The sequence below is a fragment of the Prosopis cineraria genome, unplaced genomic scaffold (genome assembly GCF_029017545.1).
Source record: "Prosopis cineraria cultivar Desert tree isolate PC_DT_omini unplaced genomic scaffold, ASM2901754v1 PC8, whole genome shotgun sequence".
In the NCBI taxonomy this organism is placed as follows: domain Eukaryota; kingdom Viridiplantae; phylum Streptophyta; class Magnoliopsida; order Fabales; family Fabaceae; genus Prosopis; species Prosopis cineraria.
This window is the reverse complement of record NW_026555339.1, coordinates 18706607-18726298: the sequence shown is the minus strand read 5'-3', so window position 1 is coordinate 18726298 and position 19692 is coordinate 18706607. Positions and strand designations below refer to the sequence as shown.

Below are 19692 nucleotides of genomic sequence, written 5' to 3'. Positions count from 1 at the left end.
CTTTTTTTAATATAAAAAAGTATGTTTTTATTTGCATTTTTTTATTTGTTTGGTCAAAAATCAATTCCTCTGCTTCTTTTGGCAATCTCAATATTTCGTTCTTTCTTTTTGTTTTGTTTTATTATGATTTATGCTATTTTTTTATTCAAATCAATCGTCAATATATCAATATATATAGTTTATATTTATATTATGGTTTAATAGTTACATATATATACATATTGATATATTATAAATAATTCTAGTCATTTTTAGTAGTATACAATTTTTAAAAAATATTAGGATATGATACCTTTTTAGGATTTGCAACTTCAATTCTCACGAAGTTTTTAGATTTCCCCAAGTCTTTTATTTCAGTTTCTTTGGTCTATTTTTCATTTAATGTTCCGATTTCTTCTAAGAAATTAAAATTTTTAAATAAAAAATTTAAATGAATTGGTCTCAAGACTTACTAAGGGGAGGATATGCCTCCGACTTCAAAGATCACTTACTAGGATACTTACAAATCACCTATCAATATAACCACATTGACAACAAATTTGAACATGGACATGGGATTTCGAGATACTCACTCCATTTTTGCAAATTAAAAAAATAATAATGTATCAGATGATATTAATCAAGGATATGAAGGGTGAATTGTGTTAATTATGATACATTAATTGATTCTTATGGCAATTTGTAACTTAAACAAGAAAATAAAAAGATCCAAATCAAGAATAATAACAAGTAACAACTACTCCCTTCGTTCAAAAATATAAAGCATTTTTCTAAGGGTTTGATGTTAGAAAATGTAAGGCATTTTTAGTCTTTTAAAGTCTAATCATTATCCTTTTTTCAAAAGTGCCCCTATTGAATAAATCACTTTATATTTTTTAAAGTGAAAAGTTTGAAGATAAACAACTACTTTATTGAGAGTGACATTCGATTAAAAATACTTTATATTTTTAACAGAGAGAATATTTTCTATCAAACCAAACCAAACCAAAGCTAAATGCAAAACATTTGTATCATAAATTCTGAAAGCGATTCTTTTAATTTTCTTTTAGTCGGAATCGCTGCCTAAATCAACAAAATATATATATATATATATATATATAATATACAAATTTCTTTCTACTTGAATCACAAGGCCTTGTTTGGTACAAATGATAGATTTTAAGGGAATGGGAATGGGAGTGAGACTGGCATTGAGAGTGGGAATATGTTTTAAAAAAGCATGTTTGGTATGGCATGGGAATGCTTAAATTAATTTTATTTAATATATATATATATATATACACACACATATATATAATTACAAAAGACTATGATTCCTTTGTAAAAAAAAAGCCGTTGATTGTCACATCCCGATACTAAATGTATGACCACTGTGGAATATGAGGTGAACTCATATTTCATAAGCCTTGATTAACTAGAAATTAAGTTAAAATATTGATATATGTAAGTTATATATAATAATAAAGTTCGTAAAGTTTTAAAAGTTTTTTAGAAATTTTTACAAAGTCTCCCCTATAATTTAAGCCTCCCTAAATTTTCACAATAACAAAACCTGTCAACTAAATTAGCGAGACTAGCTCCATTCCAGTAATTTATATAATAATAAAATAAGATTAGGACCTAATTATAGTGTATGTGGAGTGCTAACTTACAATTTACAAAAGATAGTATAAAGTTTCACCAAAAAGAATAATTATCATGTGCTTCCTCTTCCCAAAAAGTAATAGGGTCTCTCAATGATCCACAAGAGATGTAGGGTCATGCACAATATCTAAGGCCAAAGAAGTTTCTAGTGAATAGCATTCTAGTCAAAATTATAAATTTTATAGAAATTATGAAAAGAGTAATTAATAAACTTAATTCAAAATGACTTAATGAAATAATGAAATATATACTTAAAGCAGTAATAAATAGTGAGTTTTATCCATAATATAACTATGAAATTAAACAAATGCTATTAGTATCATCTAAACGTTTAAAAATTGGTGCAATTCATAAAATATAAACATTTGCATTAATAGTGCCATTCAATAAAGTACTTTCAGAAAATTAATAGATGAATAACAAATTTTAATTTAAATTTAGGAGGGCTTAATTAAAATGAATAACAAGCGTGCATATACAGTCCACGAAAATAAATAACTAATTAAGCGCATCTTAAAGTACCAAAATAATCAAGCGCAGCATAGGCCACGCGACAAAGGTGAGTACAATACTTATGAATATCCATGCCTTCATTTCACATGCATTGGCCCACACACGAGGCTAGTACCTTCTACAAACACCTTGCTAGCTAGGTATACTATAGCGCATCAAGGATTAACGAAACTACCGTTAGCATCCAGCATTCTGAACTCAACCCCCCTCATTAAAATCAAGCGTATATGGAGTAAGAAAAATAATTTCAAAATCTTTATTATCAATTACAATCTGACTATCATTTTTTAATATCCAAATATATTATCATCTTTTCCATACATGAATCATTGCAAAAAAAAAAATTATTTAACATAAAATTAATTAATTAAGCTGCCTATGAGGAATAATACCAGTTGTTGTATACTTGTCTCACTCATTGTTTCTCAAAAATATAAATCCTTAATAAAATTAGCACATGTTCATAAATTAAACAATTATTATTAGAAAAGTAAGATTAACAAGAATATTTGTATAATTTATAGAGAACCAATAATAAAATTTAAATAAAGAGTTTTAAAAACATTCAACTAGAAATTGATTTGGAACACTACCTATTCACCTTAGTTTTCAAAATCTTATAGTTAGACTCCCTCAACTTCTTACTTACTTCAATGATGTCCCAAATTAATCTAACACATAACCAAACAATCCTCATGTCATTTATAAATATTTTTATTTTATTTGTTTATTTATTTATTTTTCCATAATAATCAATCTAAATTAATATTAAAGCTCTTTGATGACATTTTAAATTCCTTATTAATCCCTTAAATTCTCACTGAACCCGCCAATAACTTCTATTAAGTAGTTTACCCATACTTGGCAACATTCCATTTCAAATATCAACATAACATTTATTCCATACTTAACAAAAATCTTAATTATTATACAGTCTAGTAATTTTCCTCTTGGTGCTACACAATTTTAATGAGCAATTCAACCTTACAACTTGTGTGGCAGAAAAAAAAAATGTACTTCCTTAAGTAATATCTATAATTTCTCTAGGCTCTATTATAAAATTTAATAATTTTATTTTCACCCACAAATCTTTCAAGTATATTTACAATTACTATAAAAACATGTACCATTACTAAATCATGAGGCAAGCATCCAAGCAAAACCATCAGTTTCCATCTTCTAATTTCTTTACCAAATTTCAGCTCAGCATATACTAAAATAGTATCCAATCCAAACAATACCTAATTATTTCTACAACCTTAAGACAACAATATGGAGAAACAGAGCACACTCTCGGCCAATGAAGAAAGAAGAGTAAATCACACATCTTACCTTGATCAATGCATAGTAGTAGCTGCCTCACACACACGACTCACGGACAGCATGAAAAAGGGAAAAGAGCTTCACCCAACTACCCAAGAGGAGGAGACGGAGCAGACTTCATGGACCAAACAAGAAGAAGAAAAATATTAAGCTTTCATTGCACATGGATGTTCAATAGGTGAAGATGAAGGACACGAAATCTATCTTTCCCACTCATCCCCGACAGCCCTTGATAGAGAGCTGTAACCCCCTCCCTCCACCGTGATAGACGAACAAAGATAGAGAAGACAATAAACCGATGGCCAAGAAAGAAGGAGAGTACTGCTCCCCTCTCCTTGACAGAGAACAACACAATAACAAGTAAAGAGAGAGAATTAGCAGCTCACTCCACTGTGGCTGGCAAACACAAACTGGAAGGATGATAACAGACGAAGAAAACAACAGCAAAGAAAACAACCTGTCAACAGCAAGCTAACAAAGTTGATAAGAGTTTGAGAGATGAACTGACTATGAAGGCCTAGAGAAGTGTATAATGGCGGTGAAGAAAAAAAAAAAATTGGATGTTCTATGTTTTTTCATTCACACGAACAAGTAAATCTGATATAAGAAATTTTTTGGAAAAGTTACAAGAAAGAGAACGGAAAAATCACAACAAAGGGTACACAAAAATTACCAGAAAGAGCACAAAATTTTTCTATAATTTAAAATCAAATTTTTGCTTGGAAAAATTTGGACTCTGGATCCTTGAGAAAATTTTTAGCATAAATTTCTATAAACTACTCCTTTCTACTTACTATAAAACTTAGTTAAATAAAATATCTATTGGGAGAAAAATTTTGTTCAAATTAAAATTTGGGGTCATTACATTACCATATTCAAGCTTCCTCTACAAAAATAAAAACCTCTCCTTCTCCATATTCGTGTTGGAGAGATGAAGATTGAAGACAAAGATGAAGGCTTTAAACCTTGTCTCATCGTGCATCCCAACATTGTACATCATCTTGTCGAACCTCTCCTTCATCAACTCTTTGCTTTTTGCTTCTAGAATCTCACTTTCTGCTTGTCGTCGCTAAATGGAAACATCATTGCCTTTCTTCTTCATGCTTTCTGCTCCATGCTCATTGCTCTATGCCTCTATCTCCTTTGTGCTTTCTACACATCATTGTCTAACTGTCATTTTTCTATCAAGCATTCACAGGTGTGCCGTCAAATTGAAGAGGGATGAGCGATTATAGATAAACGTTCATAGGTTATGTTCTCATACCCTAGAAATTTTCCGATGAGCGACCACCCACCATGAGTCAGAATAGGGAGGAGCAAGTGACCAGAGACATGTGAGGAAGGCGACATTTTGACAGCGCAGTTTATTAGAAGGGGCAGCAATTTGGTTTGAAAAGTTTCAATACCATAATTAAATTTTCAATACCACCTCTCCCATGGGTTTGTCTTATCCCATCTATGTGGGTTTCAACAATCTCAAGTAACAATCAATCCATTGTACCAAATTTTGTAAAAGTGGGTTAACTCAATCTCAATCTCAATCTCAATCCCACCCTTTTAATACCACCTACCAAACAGGGCCTTAGGGCTTATTGTGATTTATTACTTAAACAACACATAACAAGGTGAAAAGAGATTAAACACACGCATATATATAACCTTGATTTGTTATTACTCAATTATGAACTACACAAAAGTGTGTTCACAAACAGAAAACATATACATATCACATTGAGCAGTATTTCGTAGTAATTAATAGCAAGAGACAAAGAGTTCAACAATTATAGATGCATTGACATTGATAATGTCTTGATGAGTTGTTTCCAGTTTCTATCCATATTCCACGACCTCCTTGTTCTCTTTTAAGGTTAAAGCAATCCTCTTGGCACTTCGCAAGAAGGCACTGATTCGCATCCAAGACCTTTTCGCATCTTGCGGCTTCACCTCTCATTGCCAAAGGTAGTAGCAAGAAATAGGATTATATATAATTAAACTCGATATATATATATATATATATATATATATCAAGAATCATAAACCTACTAGTTGATTATCATGTTCAAAATTTATGTTCGCTTATCACAGGTCCTCTGGTGGACAACAATCGCAAGTAATTAAATAAAGAGGATTGAAGTAAATAAAATTTAGGAAAAATTAATCTTCAATTTCTTATAATTTTGTTCAATTTTTTTTGAGGTTAAGTTAATAATGAATTATTAAATTTCACAAAACAAAAATACTTTTGGAGTTTATAGAAAACTTAATTTAATACTTTTAGCCCAAAATGAAAAAAGAAAATTTGATTTGATACAAATAACATTTAGAAGACAACCTAATTATTTAAATTTTTTATTATCAAAATTATGTAATTAATTCTAGAGTGTTGTCACTCACTCACACACACAGAGAGACAGAGACAGAGACACAGAGAGAGAGAGAGAGAGAGAGAGGGAGAGAGAGGGAGAGGGAGGGGTCACATTTGGAATATTAAACACACACACACACACAGAGACAGAGAGAGAGAGAGTGTGCCACATTTGGAATATTAAACTCATTTTTTGTACATTTTTACCCCTAAATGGGCCTGTTTGTTTTTGCTTATTTCATGAAAAAATCACTTATTTTTTCAAAAAAAAAACATTGTGAGTAACTGCTGAAAATAATGCTGAGAATAGATGAGAGAGTTGTTTTAAGAAAGGTAGAATATGCAAAGATATCATAAAATTTTAAAATAATATAATAATAAATTATTTTTATAAAACAAAAATTAAGAAAGATGTCATAAAATTTTAAAATAACTAACTAATAATCACTTTTTAATTATTGCAACCAAATATAAAATCTCTACAAAATAAGTCTCTTTATAAAATCTTTAAACTATCCAAAAAATTACTCATTTTTTAATCTTAAACAAACGGGCCTGACATTTAAAATCATGACAATCTCCCCACATTAACCTTGACTATTACTTGACTAAAAAATTATAGAAAATAACCTAATTGATAATTTGATTCTTAAGGAGATCCTTGAGCATTGATACCATATTTGAGAATATGCTAAACAATTGACATATGCGTGTGTAGACACACAAATCATTTTTATGCATGCACGAGTGTATATCTGTGTCTATGTATTTACATACTTAGACACACACATGTTGAAGCCACCAAATTTCTCATAAATATTAGAATTTGAACGTCAAAGGAGAGTTATTGATGAATTCACCTGAGATGACAACGACAAGAAGGAAGAAGATCATATGTTTGAATGAAATCTTTGCCATTTCTACAATGAGCGAGAACAATAGTGCAGTGATAAAGTTCAATACATAATCTTCGATGTCTATCTTTGTTTGGTGTGGGTGTTGTTGTAATTTTATATATGTATGTGTCAAAAGAAACCTCACATTTTCCAAGATTGAGGAAGCCTTATTATATAAATGCTATGAGAATTTGGGTAGGTGAGATGAACCAAGAAAAGGAATGAATGTGCACATACATTGTATGTGAGTAAAATGTGATGTTGGGCTCTTTTACTGCAAATATTTTGCAGATTTCAAAAGTATTTTAATTTAATTATATTGACCAAATTCAATGTTTAAACCTTTAGAATTTTATAATAATTAAGGATGACTTGCTCAAAGTTCTAACCTTTTAAAATCTACAATGTCTATTGATGGATTTCTTAATCCAAATTCAATGCTCTAGCTTTTTAGAAATCTGCAGCATTTAATGGTGTATCCAAATTCATTGTTGAATGTTTACTGAAATGGTATTAAATGGTGCCCAACATTCGTGTACATCTATAGTCTATTTAAGGCATTCTTGTGGAGTGTTTGGAACACTTTGCTCTTGAGCTTTCGAGCATTCCTCTCCCATCTCCTGAGTTTTTGTTTCCCTGTGTGTGTATTTATATTATCATTAGGGTTTACTGTGATTTTTGCTTAAACGACTGAGGAGGTTGAACATTAGAGATTAAGCACATGAACTTTATTTGTTATTACTTAATTATATCATATCTAGCAATATTTTGTAGTAATAATAAGAGATTAAGAGAGAGTTCAACAATTATAGATGCATTGACATTCATAACGTCCTTGGATGTTACTACTTTCTATGCATATTCCACGACCTCCTTGTTCTCCTTTAAGCTTAAAGCAATCCTCTTGGCACTTTGCAAGAAGGCACTAATTCGCATCCAAAACCTTAACGCATCTTGCGGCTTCGCCTGATCTCATTGCCAAAGCTATAGCAAGAAAATGGATTATAATTAATTAACCTCGAACTATATCAAGAATCATAAAGCTACTAGTTGATTATTATCTTCAAATTTTACATTCTCTTATCTCTATTAGAGAAAAAGACTTCAAAGAAGTCCCACATCTAGAATTAAAAGATAAATTTAAAATATATAAAGTTAGGGATGTGTCTAAACAAATGAACTAGACTATCTGCAAACATATTTAATATATTTTCACACACATACAAGAATTTAACATGATATCATGAACCATTTGATAGGGACCAAAAAAAGAGAGAAAAAAATAAGAGAAAGAATGAATGAATGAAAGAGACTGTTAATAATTTATAAACAGTATAACTATATATATATACATTTGACATTGTATATTGATATCTATTGATTATGTATATTTTTTTGGTGTAAAACAACATTAGAGCCTTTATTGATGCATTATTACATAAAAAAAAAGATATAGGAATACTTATTTTTGGTTTATGGGAGTGCTTTTTCCAATGCTCCCATATATACAGAGTGCTCCCATAGGGATGACCTAAAGGAGCGCTTTGATATATGGAAAAGCGCTCTTGTAGGCATCCTAAGTTGAGTATGTATATCATAAAGATAGGGGTGGAGGCAGAAATTTTAATTAGAAGAGTCAATATGACAAAGCATATATGATAATAAAATAAAAGTTAATTTCTATATATATAACTAACATAATATAAATGTTTCAACATTTATATTTAAGTTTAATTTTACAGATATATAACAAAAATAAATATGTACTTTCATTTTTAAATTTTGTTCGTTGATTTTTTATGTCATAAAAATCACCAATTATCATGTGGATCTATGATAAATTTTTCAGTAATTTTTCTAATATAAGCCATCATTAAATTGGTGAAAAATTCTTCTTCCTTTTGAGCATTAAATGGTTTAAATGCATCATTAGTGTTCGTGGTTGTATAAGACATTTTGGCCCCAAACAATTAGGATCCAAAGTTGTGTTTAGTCTAAGAAACTCAATTGCTTGCTTATTAAATTTACTATTTAATTCTTTGAATAGACAATCGATGATAGTAATCAATATATCAACACAGTAATAATGCTCAATTGTCGTAAAATCTTTATATCAATGAGATTGAATTATATCATAGTAAAAATCATTCATAAAATAAATTTCATAACTTGGTTATCACAAAAAAATACACACATTGTTCTAGAAGAATATCTTAACCATAATATCTAAAGTAAGTAAAAGACTATACGTAGAATTGAAATGAGAACTCTCTCCAGGGTCTCCAAGCCTAATGTGCAAACTTAAGAAGGCCAAAAATATGTAACTCCTACATTTGACTAACAAAAAATTTAAAAATAGCCCCCTGACTCCATCCCCAAATAAGGGGCACTTACAATGTTAAATATGCTAACATGTGAATAATGCTGTTAATTTTTGTGTTGAGATGAAAATATGATTCAATAGATTCAAAAATGGAACATGACACAAAATGGGGTGGACAACACTACTAATTATATGCTGAATTATAATTTCATCTTACCACATATTGACATCATTAGTCATAGATCAACATATTTGACACCGTTAGTGACATCTCATCATCATTTTAAGTTTATTAAAAAAATAGAAGAACTAATATGACAGATAGGGTAAAGTAGAAGGATCTAGAGGAATGAAAAAAAACTACAAAGATTTATACCAAAACACATTAAAATTATAGGGACCATTAGCTATGTTTTCCCATTATATTTGTATATGAACGCGTCTATATCTGCGTGCATACATATGTTAACACACGCATGTCGAAGCAACCCAATTTCCCATAAATATTAGAATTTGAACATCAAATAATAGTAGTTGATGAATTCACCTGAGATGACAATGACAAGAAGGAAGAAGACAGATTTCAATGAAATCTTTGCCATTTCTACAATGAGTGAGAACAACAGTGCAGTGATAAAGTTTAATATAATCGTCGATGTCAATCTTTGTTTTGTGTGGGTGTAAGAAGAGGTATATATAGGACTCAGAGTTGGTCCGAAATTTAATTCGTTGTTATCGGATAGTTAAAGTTAATTCCTTTTTAAGCAAAAGATACGAATATATATTAAATAAGGATAAAAAGTTAGTTCATTTCTTTAGTTAATTGAATATGCTAAATATGTTAGTCCGCATGCATATTAATGCTTTCAAATTAAATCTCTATATTTCCTTACAAATTTGTTATTAATCGTGTAATCTAGAAGGCTGAGGGTTATATTTGAAACCTGGAAGATTTTTTAATAATTTTTTTACATTATTTAATCAATAAAAGATCTATGGATTTTCTAAAGGAAGCATTTGGATTGAAGAACATGGGTTCAAATTTCAGATTTAAAATCTTGCATGCATTACAAATCTTACATTTAAAATTCTTTGTTTGGGTAGTTTAACAAATTTTAAATGAAGAAATAAGAAAAAAAAATTGAAAGTGATGAATTTATCTCTATGTTTCAACCAATGAGAGATGAGGATGAGAAATAAGAAAAAATATGGGTATGATAGAGGCATCAATAGTAAAATCACAAATAAAATGAGAGGTTTGGAGTAACTAAAATTTCAAATACCTAGGGTGTAGAGGGAAGTTAAAATTATAAAGAAAATATAATAAGAAATGGATCCATAAATTTTTATATATTCACATGAGTTATTTGATCCAAATCCCCATTAATCCAAACACATCATTTGAATTTGTTGGAAGTAGTTTCAAAACTGTATATATTTGTCTGCAACAAGTTCACTCATAATCCACGCCATGGATAAAATTTTAGAAGCAACTTTATGAATATTCTGCAACTAAATTAAGGAACAAATATTACTTTGAAGACAATATGAAATTCACTCGTTTTGAAGTTGTTTCTTAATGTTTGTTTCATTCCTTTTCGTATGATTAAATTCATCACTTTCTATTTTGTGTTTTACGATTTCGGGCAAATAATATTAATTTGTATATGAATATATATATACATATATCTGAAAATTTGACGGAGAAATTCTTTGAAAGGCTTAATTGGGATGAACGTTTCTGATTCAGTACAACGAAACTAAAAGATACGTTTTAGATATTATATTTTCATCAATTTTGGCTGATTCGATTCCTGAATTGTGAATTCTACTAATTATAATACAAGGAACAAAGTCAAAACTGAACTCCTTTCCATATGGTATTGATCTATTTAGGCATGTGATACGATACAATCTGGACTAGAAGAAAGGAAGAAGTACACTCAAGTAGTGTTTGGATTAGTAGATTTAGATTTGAATTTTAGATTTGAAATCTCGTATTTCAAACCTCATATTTAAAATTCCTGTATTTAATATTATTTGTTTGAGCGGTTTAAAAAATTTCAAATGACTGAAGAGAAAGATGAGTTGATATTGATACTAGAATTTCAACGTATTTGGACGCTAGAATTTTAATGAAATAGATTCATATTATTGTTGCTGTCAATTAGTTTGGGTTGTTTTGGTTGTAGTTTGTAAAAAATTTAAAGGGAAGGAGCCCCTGTCAATAAAAAAAAATACTATAAATACTTAACAGTTATTTTCAAAGAACCATCTAGTATTCATGATAAATTTTGTGGCCAGATTTTTACGAAATATACTTGATGGCTATTTGATAACAACCATCAAGTATTTGCAAATATTTGACAATTATTTTTAAATAATTGTCAAGTATTTACTTCTAAAACCATCTAAAAGTCAGACTTAAAAGTTAATATTTTATAGTTACGGCCAAATAGCCATCAAGTAAAACCCTCCTTATTTGACATTATAAGAAGGCCTTGAAATATATGGTGCCACTATAAGGTTTTTAAAAATAAACCGACAAGTATTGCTTCTTCTTTTTTTTTTTAGTGATAGTGAGAATATGCTGTATATACAGATGTCTCACTTCGTTTATCTGCTTAGTTGTGCCCTCATGTTTGTGTTGTAAGTGGTTTGGTGGGTTTCACTATTTCTATATATAGTCTATGTTTATTGTACTTGTTTCTTTTGTTTTAATGTATTTGACTTTTTCATTAAAAAAACATATGCCTTGGTTGTTCTTTGGAGTTGAAATTAATTAATTATCCCCAATGTATGTTTAAGTAGTATCAGTAACATATATTGCACAATAACAAACAAAGCTTCATGGATATCTTCTAAGAGCACTCACACTGAGAGCAGACTGCCAAAATAGAACGTGTTCTATATTGTATAGTAGACGTTGCGCCTCACAAGAAAGAGAAGAGAAAGCTTTGTTTGTTTGTTTGTTTGTTTTTTTTTTTTTGATAAACAAGAGTTTAGATGGGATAGACGCCGGTAACCCACTAGGGCTAGCATAGACTCCCAACCTCTTTCAGGATATCCGGAAGGGATTATAGATCACCCACCAATGAGTGATTCACATTAGTTAGCAGGATTCGAACTTTCACCCTTGTGGGTAAAGGCCGACTCCTTGACCAACTGCAATATGCCTTTGTTGGTAGAGAGCATTTTTCATTCTGTGTGTTTTTTACTCATAGTAGGCACCCCTATTTATAGAGATTAGTTAAGATATTTTCGAGATGAGTTAACACACGCATTAACATCCTTCTCAAAATGGATATGTAATTGCGACGACCAGTAAGGGGAAAATCCTCCAAACACTCTTAATATTTTATTTTAGGGTTAAGGTACGAAAATTCTTTTAATTTTTTTTTTCAAGAATTTCTGAATCAACAATAGTGTGTGGATAACCCATTATATTATTTTCCTGAGAATTGTCTTGTCTGTGAATTGTGACGTTTTGATGACTAGAGGCAGATTTCCTTGTTTTGCTGATATAGGAATAGTAAATAATATCCTCTTTGCTATCAATTATGTATCTGTTTCTTTTGGTAGGTCCAATAGTTTTACAGGCACCAAAAGCTAGAACTCATAACTCAAATCAATCAGCTTCAACACTGCCAAGTTTTCCCCACATTTCACTTAAGTGCAGGGGCGGACGTAGAACCCTAAATCTGTGGGAGTATAAAATATAAAAATAATGAAAATTAAAATTAAAATACTATAAAAATAATATAAACTTATACATAAAAAATTAATAATATAAATTTAAATTTAATAGGTTTAGAATTTAAAATTGAGGACCTTGTTAATGGGCGATTTATAAGTATTTCTGTAAGTATTATTTGAATTTGGAAACATGCCTTGACTTTGGTGAACCCATGGGACCTAACTTACCTAAACTTTTTATTATAAGAAAAAAAGGAATTTAAAATCTATTAGACTCAAAAAGAATATCAAAGGCTTAAATTTTCTATAATCCAAATATGGTTTATTTTGAGTCTAGCTTGTGGGTTCAAAATTACGGAGATGGAAGGTGCAAATTTTCAAAAATCACAATACATATTTGAGTGGGGCATTTGCCCACCCTTAATTCTATCTAGATCATCAGCCACCGTTTAAGTGAGGACGGAGCCGTTCTACCCATGGAAAGGGTAATCCGGAGGGGCAGCATCTGAATGCAATGGACGAAGAACAAAAACCATATCTGACAAAACTAGAACATATTTGCGTCATAGGTGATGAAAACTGAGAAGCATTGAGGCTTCAGCAGTAAGATATTAGGTAGCGTTTGTATTGATAGATTTTGAATTCTGTTTGAAATTATAAATAAGTTATAATAAGACATAGATTTGGATTTGGAATCCAAAGACTTTTATGTATCTAAATGGAGAATTTTGTCCCAATCCAAATCCTCGTACATTCAAACACACCATTAAAGCATTTATATAGTAATTGAAAAACAACCCCTATTGAGAACTTGTTCTTCATCCCTATTGTATATTGTTCACTTGGGATGTGCTTCATTCAGATTACAAGAGAATTGAACACATCCTTATACTTCAAATACATGGAATCTTACTTAATTTGCAATATGAAGCGTGCCAACTTTGCTTATGATGCTTGGACCGGCAATGGAATTTGCTTGTAATATTCAGAGAGAGCCCACAGTGGGAAGACGTTTCTATACATTGGATAATGTATTACGCAATTACTCAAAAAAGCTCCCGTCGATTCCTACAAATAACTTACAAATATTTAATTTCAATTTTAAATTTAACTGACTATATTAACCAAATAAGTATGAGAGAGAGAGAGAGACAGAGAGACTCCCTTGTTGTGGCCAATCCCCATCTTCTAATTGAGAATTAATTACAACTTTTGCTCCACGATGAAGAGGAGTTAGATCTCTCTTTGCCTACATCAACTCAAATAAATGCATAATGAATCAAGGACTGAGAGGCATTGTTCATTCATATTTGTAGAAATTTGGTCTTTTTTTTAGAAGGATCAAGATGCAAATCTACTCATAATTCAATGAGGAGTCACTGACATCCTTAACTTAAGCATGGCACAATTTTACATATGAACCCTGAAAAACAGTGCAAAAATCTCCAATCTATAACAGAGGCCATCAAACATCAATTAACTAAGGGTTGTGGGACTCGTCTTCTATGCCGCAAGTAAATAGGTTAATATACATAAAGCAATACACTATGGTGCAATTTTGTCAATCAATCCTAAAAATGGTGCAAAAATCCACAATCCATAACAAAGCTACATTTTATCAATGTTGACTATGAATACAAGAAACACTAAAATTTTATTTGACTGAACGTGCAAAAATGGAAAGACATGTACTTTCTTTGGTCCTATTTATAAGTTATTTCTAGCATGTTTTATTGAAATTAAGAAAAACTTTAGACCTCATTAATTTAGCTTAAAATTGCTCCATAGTATAATACATGATGGATATTTTTGCCCTTAATCCCATTTACACGTGACATAGTAAGTGGGACTCACAATCTTTATTCAACGGACATTTGACCGGCCTCTATTATGAATTAGGGAATTTTGCACTATTTTTTAAAGTTCATGATTAAACTTACACCATACTTGAGTTAAGGATACCTGTAGCTCCTCATAAAATTCTTCATGGATAAATTTATACCTTAACTTTTTTAGAATGGGATAAAGAATGGGGTGTTTTAAACCATTTTGGGTCGAATTTTCTATATTCAGTTATATTATGAGATGTTTGAGTTAATTGGACAATAGATAAATGATTTGTGTTCTCTCTCACGGTAAAATGGTCCTTGTATAAAGCCTAGAGAGAAGCTTGACCCAAAATAAGATGCATGCCTATGATATTTATAGTCTAAGATCATCTAAACAAGAATGTTCTAATTAAAGAAGAAGCTTAATGAACTACCTGCCCGGCATGAATAAGACCCATCATAGCCCATGATGTTTGTACTACATTTGATCGACTTCCTTCAAGTGCTACATACTTCTGAATTATCCATCAAAGTCATTAAACTATATAATCATGGTCAATAGAAAATAACATTATTAAAAAGGTAAAAGAGGAAATTGACTCTTAAGCTATAAGTTCAGAAACGTCTGAGACTATAGACACATTTTTGGTATAATGTTTTCTTTGAACTTTTAAAAATGTTACAATCTAACCTTCAGCATTAACAAGAGTTAATTTTAACAATTAATTGATAAGAAAATGACATAAAAAGCTACGACAAATGACTTAAAAATTACAAATAAGGACCTAGAGAATTATAGAAAAGGATAGAAAAAATTTTATTGGTCTTTTTTTTGTAATTTTTTATGTCATTTTCTAGTCAATTAGTGGTCAAAACTAACTTTTGTTAATGGTAAGAGTTAGATTGCACTTTTTCACAAGTTGAAGGGGAACATTACACAAAAATTGAGTTTAGGATCTTTGACGCTCGTGAACCTACAGTTTAGGAGTGAATTTACTCTTTTATCCTTATTTTTAACCTAGAAGAAATTGATTCACCTTTTTAGGGCATGAAAGATAACTCTCTCCCCACCCACCATCCTGTTTTTGTGTTGTAAGTAGAAAGCTAACAGCTTTGCGAATGGAGGCACAATTGTCATAAGTCTTTCCAGCTGCAGAAAGTCCACCAAGTGCAAACATCGTTGCATAAATGAAGCAAATTCCCCAACCTCCATACCAGGAACCATCTTTAGTTTGTGTATCTTCAATGTATCTTATAGCATTGTCAATAAAATTCTTGATCTCTTTCTCTCTATGTGTTGGATATATCTCTCTGAACAAAACCAAAGCTTGAATTGTCGTCCCAGTGCACTCAACATATTCACGCTCCACTACGACATTCTCCAAAAATTCTACAGGATTCAATACCTGCCATCTCAAACAAGCAAATTAATTAACATATTACCACCGGTTATTGAATTAATCAATGTATTAACCAAGACCCTTTTTGAAAAGAAAAAAATTAAAGTATTGTATACTCCCTCCGTCTCTATTATAAGAAACCTTAAATTACTTCATTAGAACTAAAGAAAGATGATTAAGTCATTAATTTTGTCTCAAAATACAATAAACTTCTAATTTTATCTCTATTTAAATGAAATTTTTTCAAAGTTGCATTACATTCTCTCTCATAATTAATGAGTTTAAATAGGGTAATATTGAAAAAATATAATTAATATCCCATCATGGGTAATATTGAAAAAAATATAATTAATATCCCTTCATTCAAGCATTTTAACCTCTATCCTAAATCAAGTAATTTTCTTTCAAGGGAGAGATTATTATAATTAGAAAGGAGAAATTTGAAGGAAAAAATAACTTCATTTGATTTTGTAAAGGGTTTTATATTTAGAGAAAATTGCCATAAAATCCATCATTTGGAGGGAAATTATTGTAAGGGGCCAAGGCAATTTAAGGACCAAATATACACTAGACCTAGCCTATTACCTTGCACACCAAGCCTATGACCTGGTGACCCAAGCCTATGACCTTGCTCCTCAAATTGAGTGATAAGCTTGGAGTGTTAGGTGATAGGCTTGATGTGCATTTAGTCCTTAAATTAGTCTTGGTCTATATAAACAATTTCCCTCCCAATGACAGATTTTATGGCAAATTTCCCTTATATTTAAAAATATAAAAAGATTTTTGAAGGGGTCTAATTATAAATAAAATCAAGTTAAGTGATATAAGTACTTGATGAAGAGATTAAATTTAAAGATTTACATATGTGAAGTCATACTTGTGTTTTTTTATTGCACACAAGCATTCTTTTACTAGAGACAATATCCTCTCCTAGCAAGAACTCAAATATCAGTTTACCAAGTTGTGAGAGACTAATCTTTTTCACTAGACCTAACCCTTATTAGTAAGTAGTACTTATATTTATTCAAAGTCTAAAATATACTTAGATAGTGTTTGGATTAGTGAATTTGGAATTGAATTTGGAATTTAAAATATCACACATGTATTTCAAATTCATACACATACAGGTATATCAAAATTCATAAATTTTTAAGTACTTAAACTAGAGATTTTGTCCAAATTCATATGTATCCAAACATAACATTAGTTCACTTCAAATATTAATGAAGTGCAAGTTCTTACTTCCAACCAATCTTGAGCCCTAATTGGTTCCCAAACTGCTACACTACCCTTTTTACTCTGCAAATAATTAAAAATATATTCATAAATTTGTACAACACATTGAATTAAATATTATTAATTGATTCCAATAAAAAAAATCACCTGAAATGATAACAGTATATTGACATAATTAAACAATCTCTCAGGTTCCATCTTTTTGCCCACAATCTCTAGAGGCAGCTTTGATAAAAGAAGACAACACTAAAACAAACAATGATATTACCATTATATGAGAAAATATATAATAAAGTAAAGTTAAAATTACACATAAATAATTAGTATCTAGTTAATCACCTTTAAACCTTCTGCGGTACCATCTAAAATCTGCAATCCATGGTCTTGATCAGCAAAGGTCCATGACCCTTTTGAAATGTGACGATACATGCTCTTGAAATCACTAGAAGGGTCATTTTTAACCTGAACAAATTGTTATTGGTCATCATTTTATATATTTATTTATTTTACACTAGCTCGTGGGCTCACATATACTCCTTTTTGTCCTATTCATAAGTTACTTTCAGTATTTTTATCAAAATTTTAAAAAAAATCTCAAACCTCATATATTCTATTTAAAAAACAAGTTTCCAATTGCACTCCTATTAAACATAACCTTTCCAACATTCAATAAGGGCAAAAGAGTAAAGATAGATATAATAATTATTGAGATATTTTATAAATAGAACCAAAATAAATATTCTCTTTCTTTGTCCTATAAGTAAGATCAGAGAAGTAATCATATACAACACATGCACTTGCACACAGAGATTTCTCAAACACGAAGTCATATGAATAGGTTTTCCTATTATTAAGAAACATGAATAGGTTTTCCTATTAGGTGAAAGTACGCTTTTAATTTTTTAATTTTACATAATGTTTCATTTTGGTCTTCTAATTTTTAAAAGTATCTTTTCAGTATTTTAATATTAATATCATTACTTTCAACAATAAAAAATTTCTATGTTAAATTTTAAATATTAATTAACAAAACATTTTTAAATGTTTACATATTAATTTATTTTTTAAAAATAACAATGATTGACAGCACTAAAAGATAGAAAAAATGTTTTATAAAATTAAAAAGTTAAATTGAAACCTTATATAAAGTTAGAAAATAAAAAATACACTTTAACCTTTCTATTATTATTATGAAACAAACCTGAGATTCCTTGATGAAATAATGTCCTCTTGCAAGTGTGGGAGCAGCTTGTTCAATTAGGTTTGTGGCAAGCAAAGCTTGAATGGCAAAGCTAGCATCCCATGTTTGACTTCCAAAACTCTGCACTTTTTTTTTTATGAAAAAAATCTGAACATAAATATCAGCCCCGAAACTATTATAGTTTTAATTTAAAAAAGCAAATTAAATATTACTTTAGAAAGAAAAATTTTAGAGGTGAAATTCACGTTGGTGACATACGCCCTTTTTTGGGGTAAAAATATTAAATATATTAACAAAGGAGATTAGAGAAGATGGAAGCGACTAGATAAGAAGCTGTGACGAGCAGCTTCAACCTGAGCTGTTTCCTCCTCAGTTCCATCTTCAGCATCAAACTCCCAAGTTTGCCTCCCCACAAAGTTGTTAGTACTGAATAAGTACGGATCCTTTCCTCCTTCTCCTAACTTTAGCCTCCACATATCCTCTCTCTGATCACTAATCTCGATTCAAACGAACACTATTACACTAATACTAATATCTTCCTTGGCATATGCATTCCCAAATTTCACACCCTTATTTATAACAGCAACAAGAGACTCAGATTTTTTGGGAAATGACAATTATTGACCTCATAAGATCATTATTTACAGTTAGAGATCCCGAATTATTGAAATATCAATAATAAACCATGATCGTTACTTGAAATTTAAAACATATATGAGTTTATAAAACTGCCATCGAGGCTTAATTGAAAAATGAAGAAAAAAATACTATTGAAATTACTATTATAGATTGAAACTATTGTTAATATTAATCAGGAAAACTAGGATGCACACTTGGGAATTGATTGTTTCCTAATATATATGAAACTAAAATTCATTTGTGAAACTTTCAAAAAAAAAAACTTGTTAATATATGATAGTCACTTGAAAATTTATCAAAGTCACTTTTTAATATGAGGACAATCATTTTTAAATTTTTATGCTTGTTAATATATAGGTAAGCTACTTGGAAATCAAGAAAAGACATTATTAAAAGGGAGAATGACAATTAAGGACCTGCTAAGAACATTAATCCTAATTACGGACCGTGAAATTTTGAAATCAGAGTTAAGGACCATGGTCCTTAATTGTGATAAAAAAAATGTAATTTGTGAGGTGGGATTCACTACCGCAACTTAGGAATTCACTAACCGAACTTGAGAAAATTACTAACGTATATTGTGTAAACATGAAACCCTACTTAGAAATGGAATGTTTAACAAAAAAC

The 19692-nt window shown here is 30.1% G+C and overlaps 1 protein-coding gene across 1 annotated transcript; it reads right to left on the bottom strand.

Annotated features, from left to right (window-relative positions):
• Window positions 1-13705: 13705 nt before the first annotated feature.
• On the bottom strand, window positions 13706-18902 carry LOC129317423 (beta-amyrin synthase-like). The gene is made up of 9 exons (XM_054961751.1): window positions 18749-18902; window positions 18427-18551; window positions 17565-17687; window positions 17373-17471; window positions 17232-17288; window positions 15627-15995; window positions 15024-15104; window positions 13914-14009; window positions 13706-13828 (listed from the first exon to the last, which is right to left on the bottom strand). Exons 1-9 carry the CDS (start codon window positions 18900-18902, stop codon window positions 13706-13708), a joined length of 1227 nt encoding a protein of 408 aa, XP_054817726.1.
• Window positions 18903-19692: the final 790 nt, after the last annotated feature.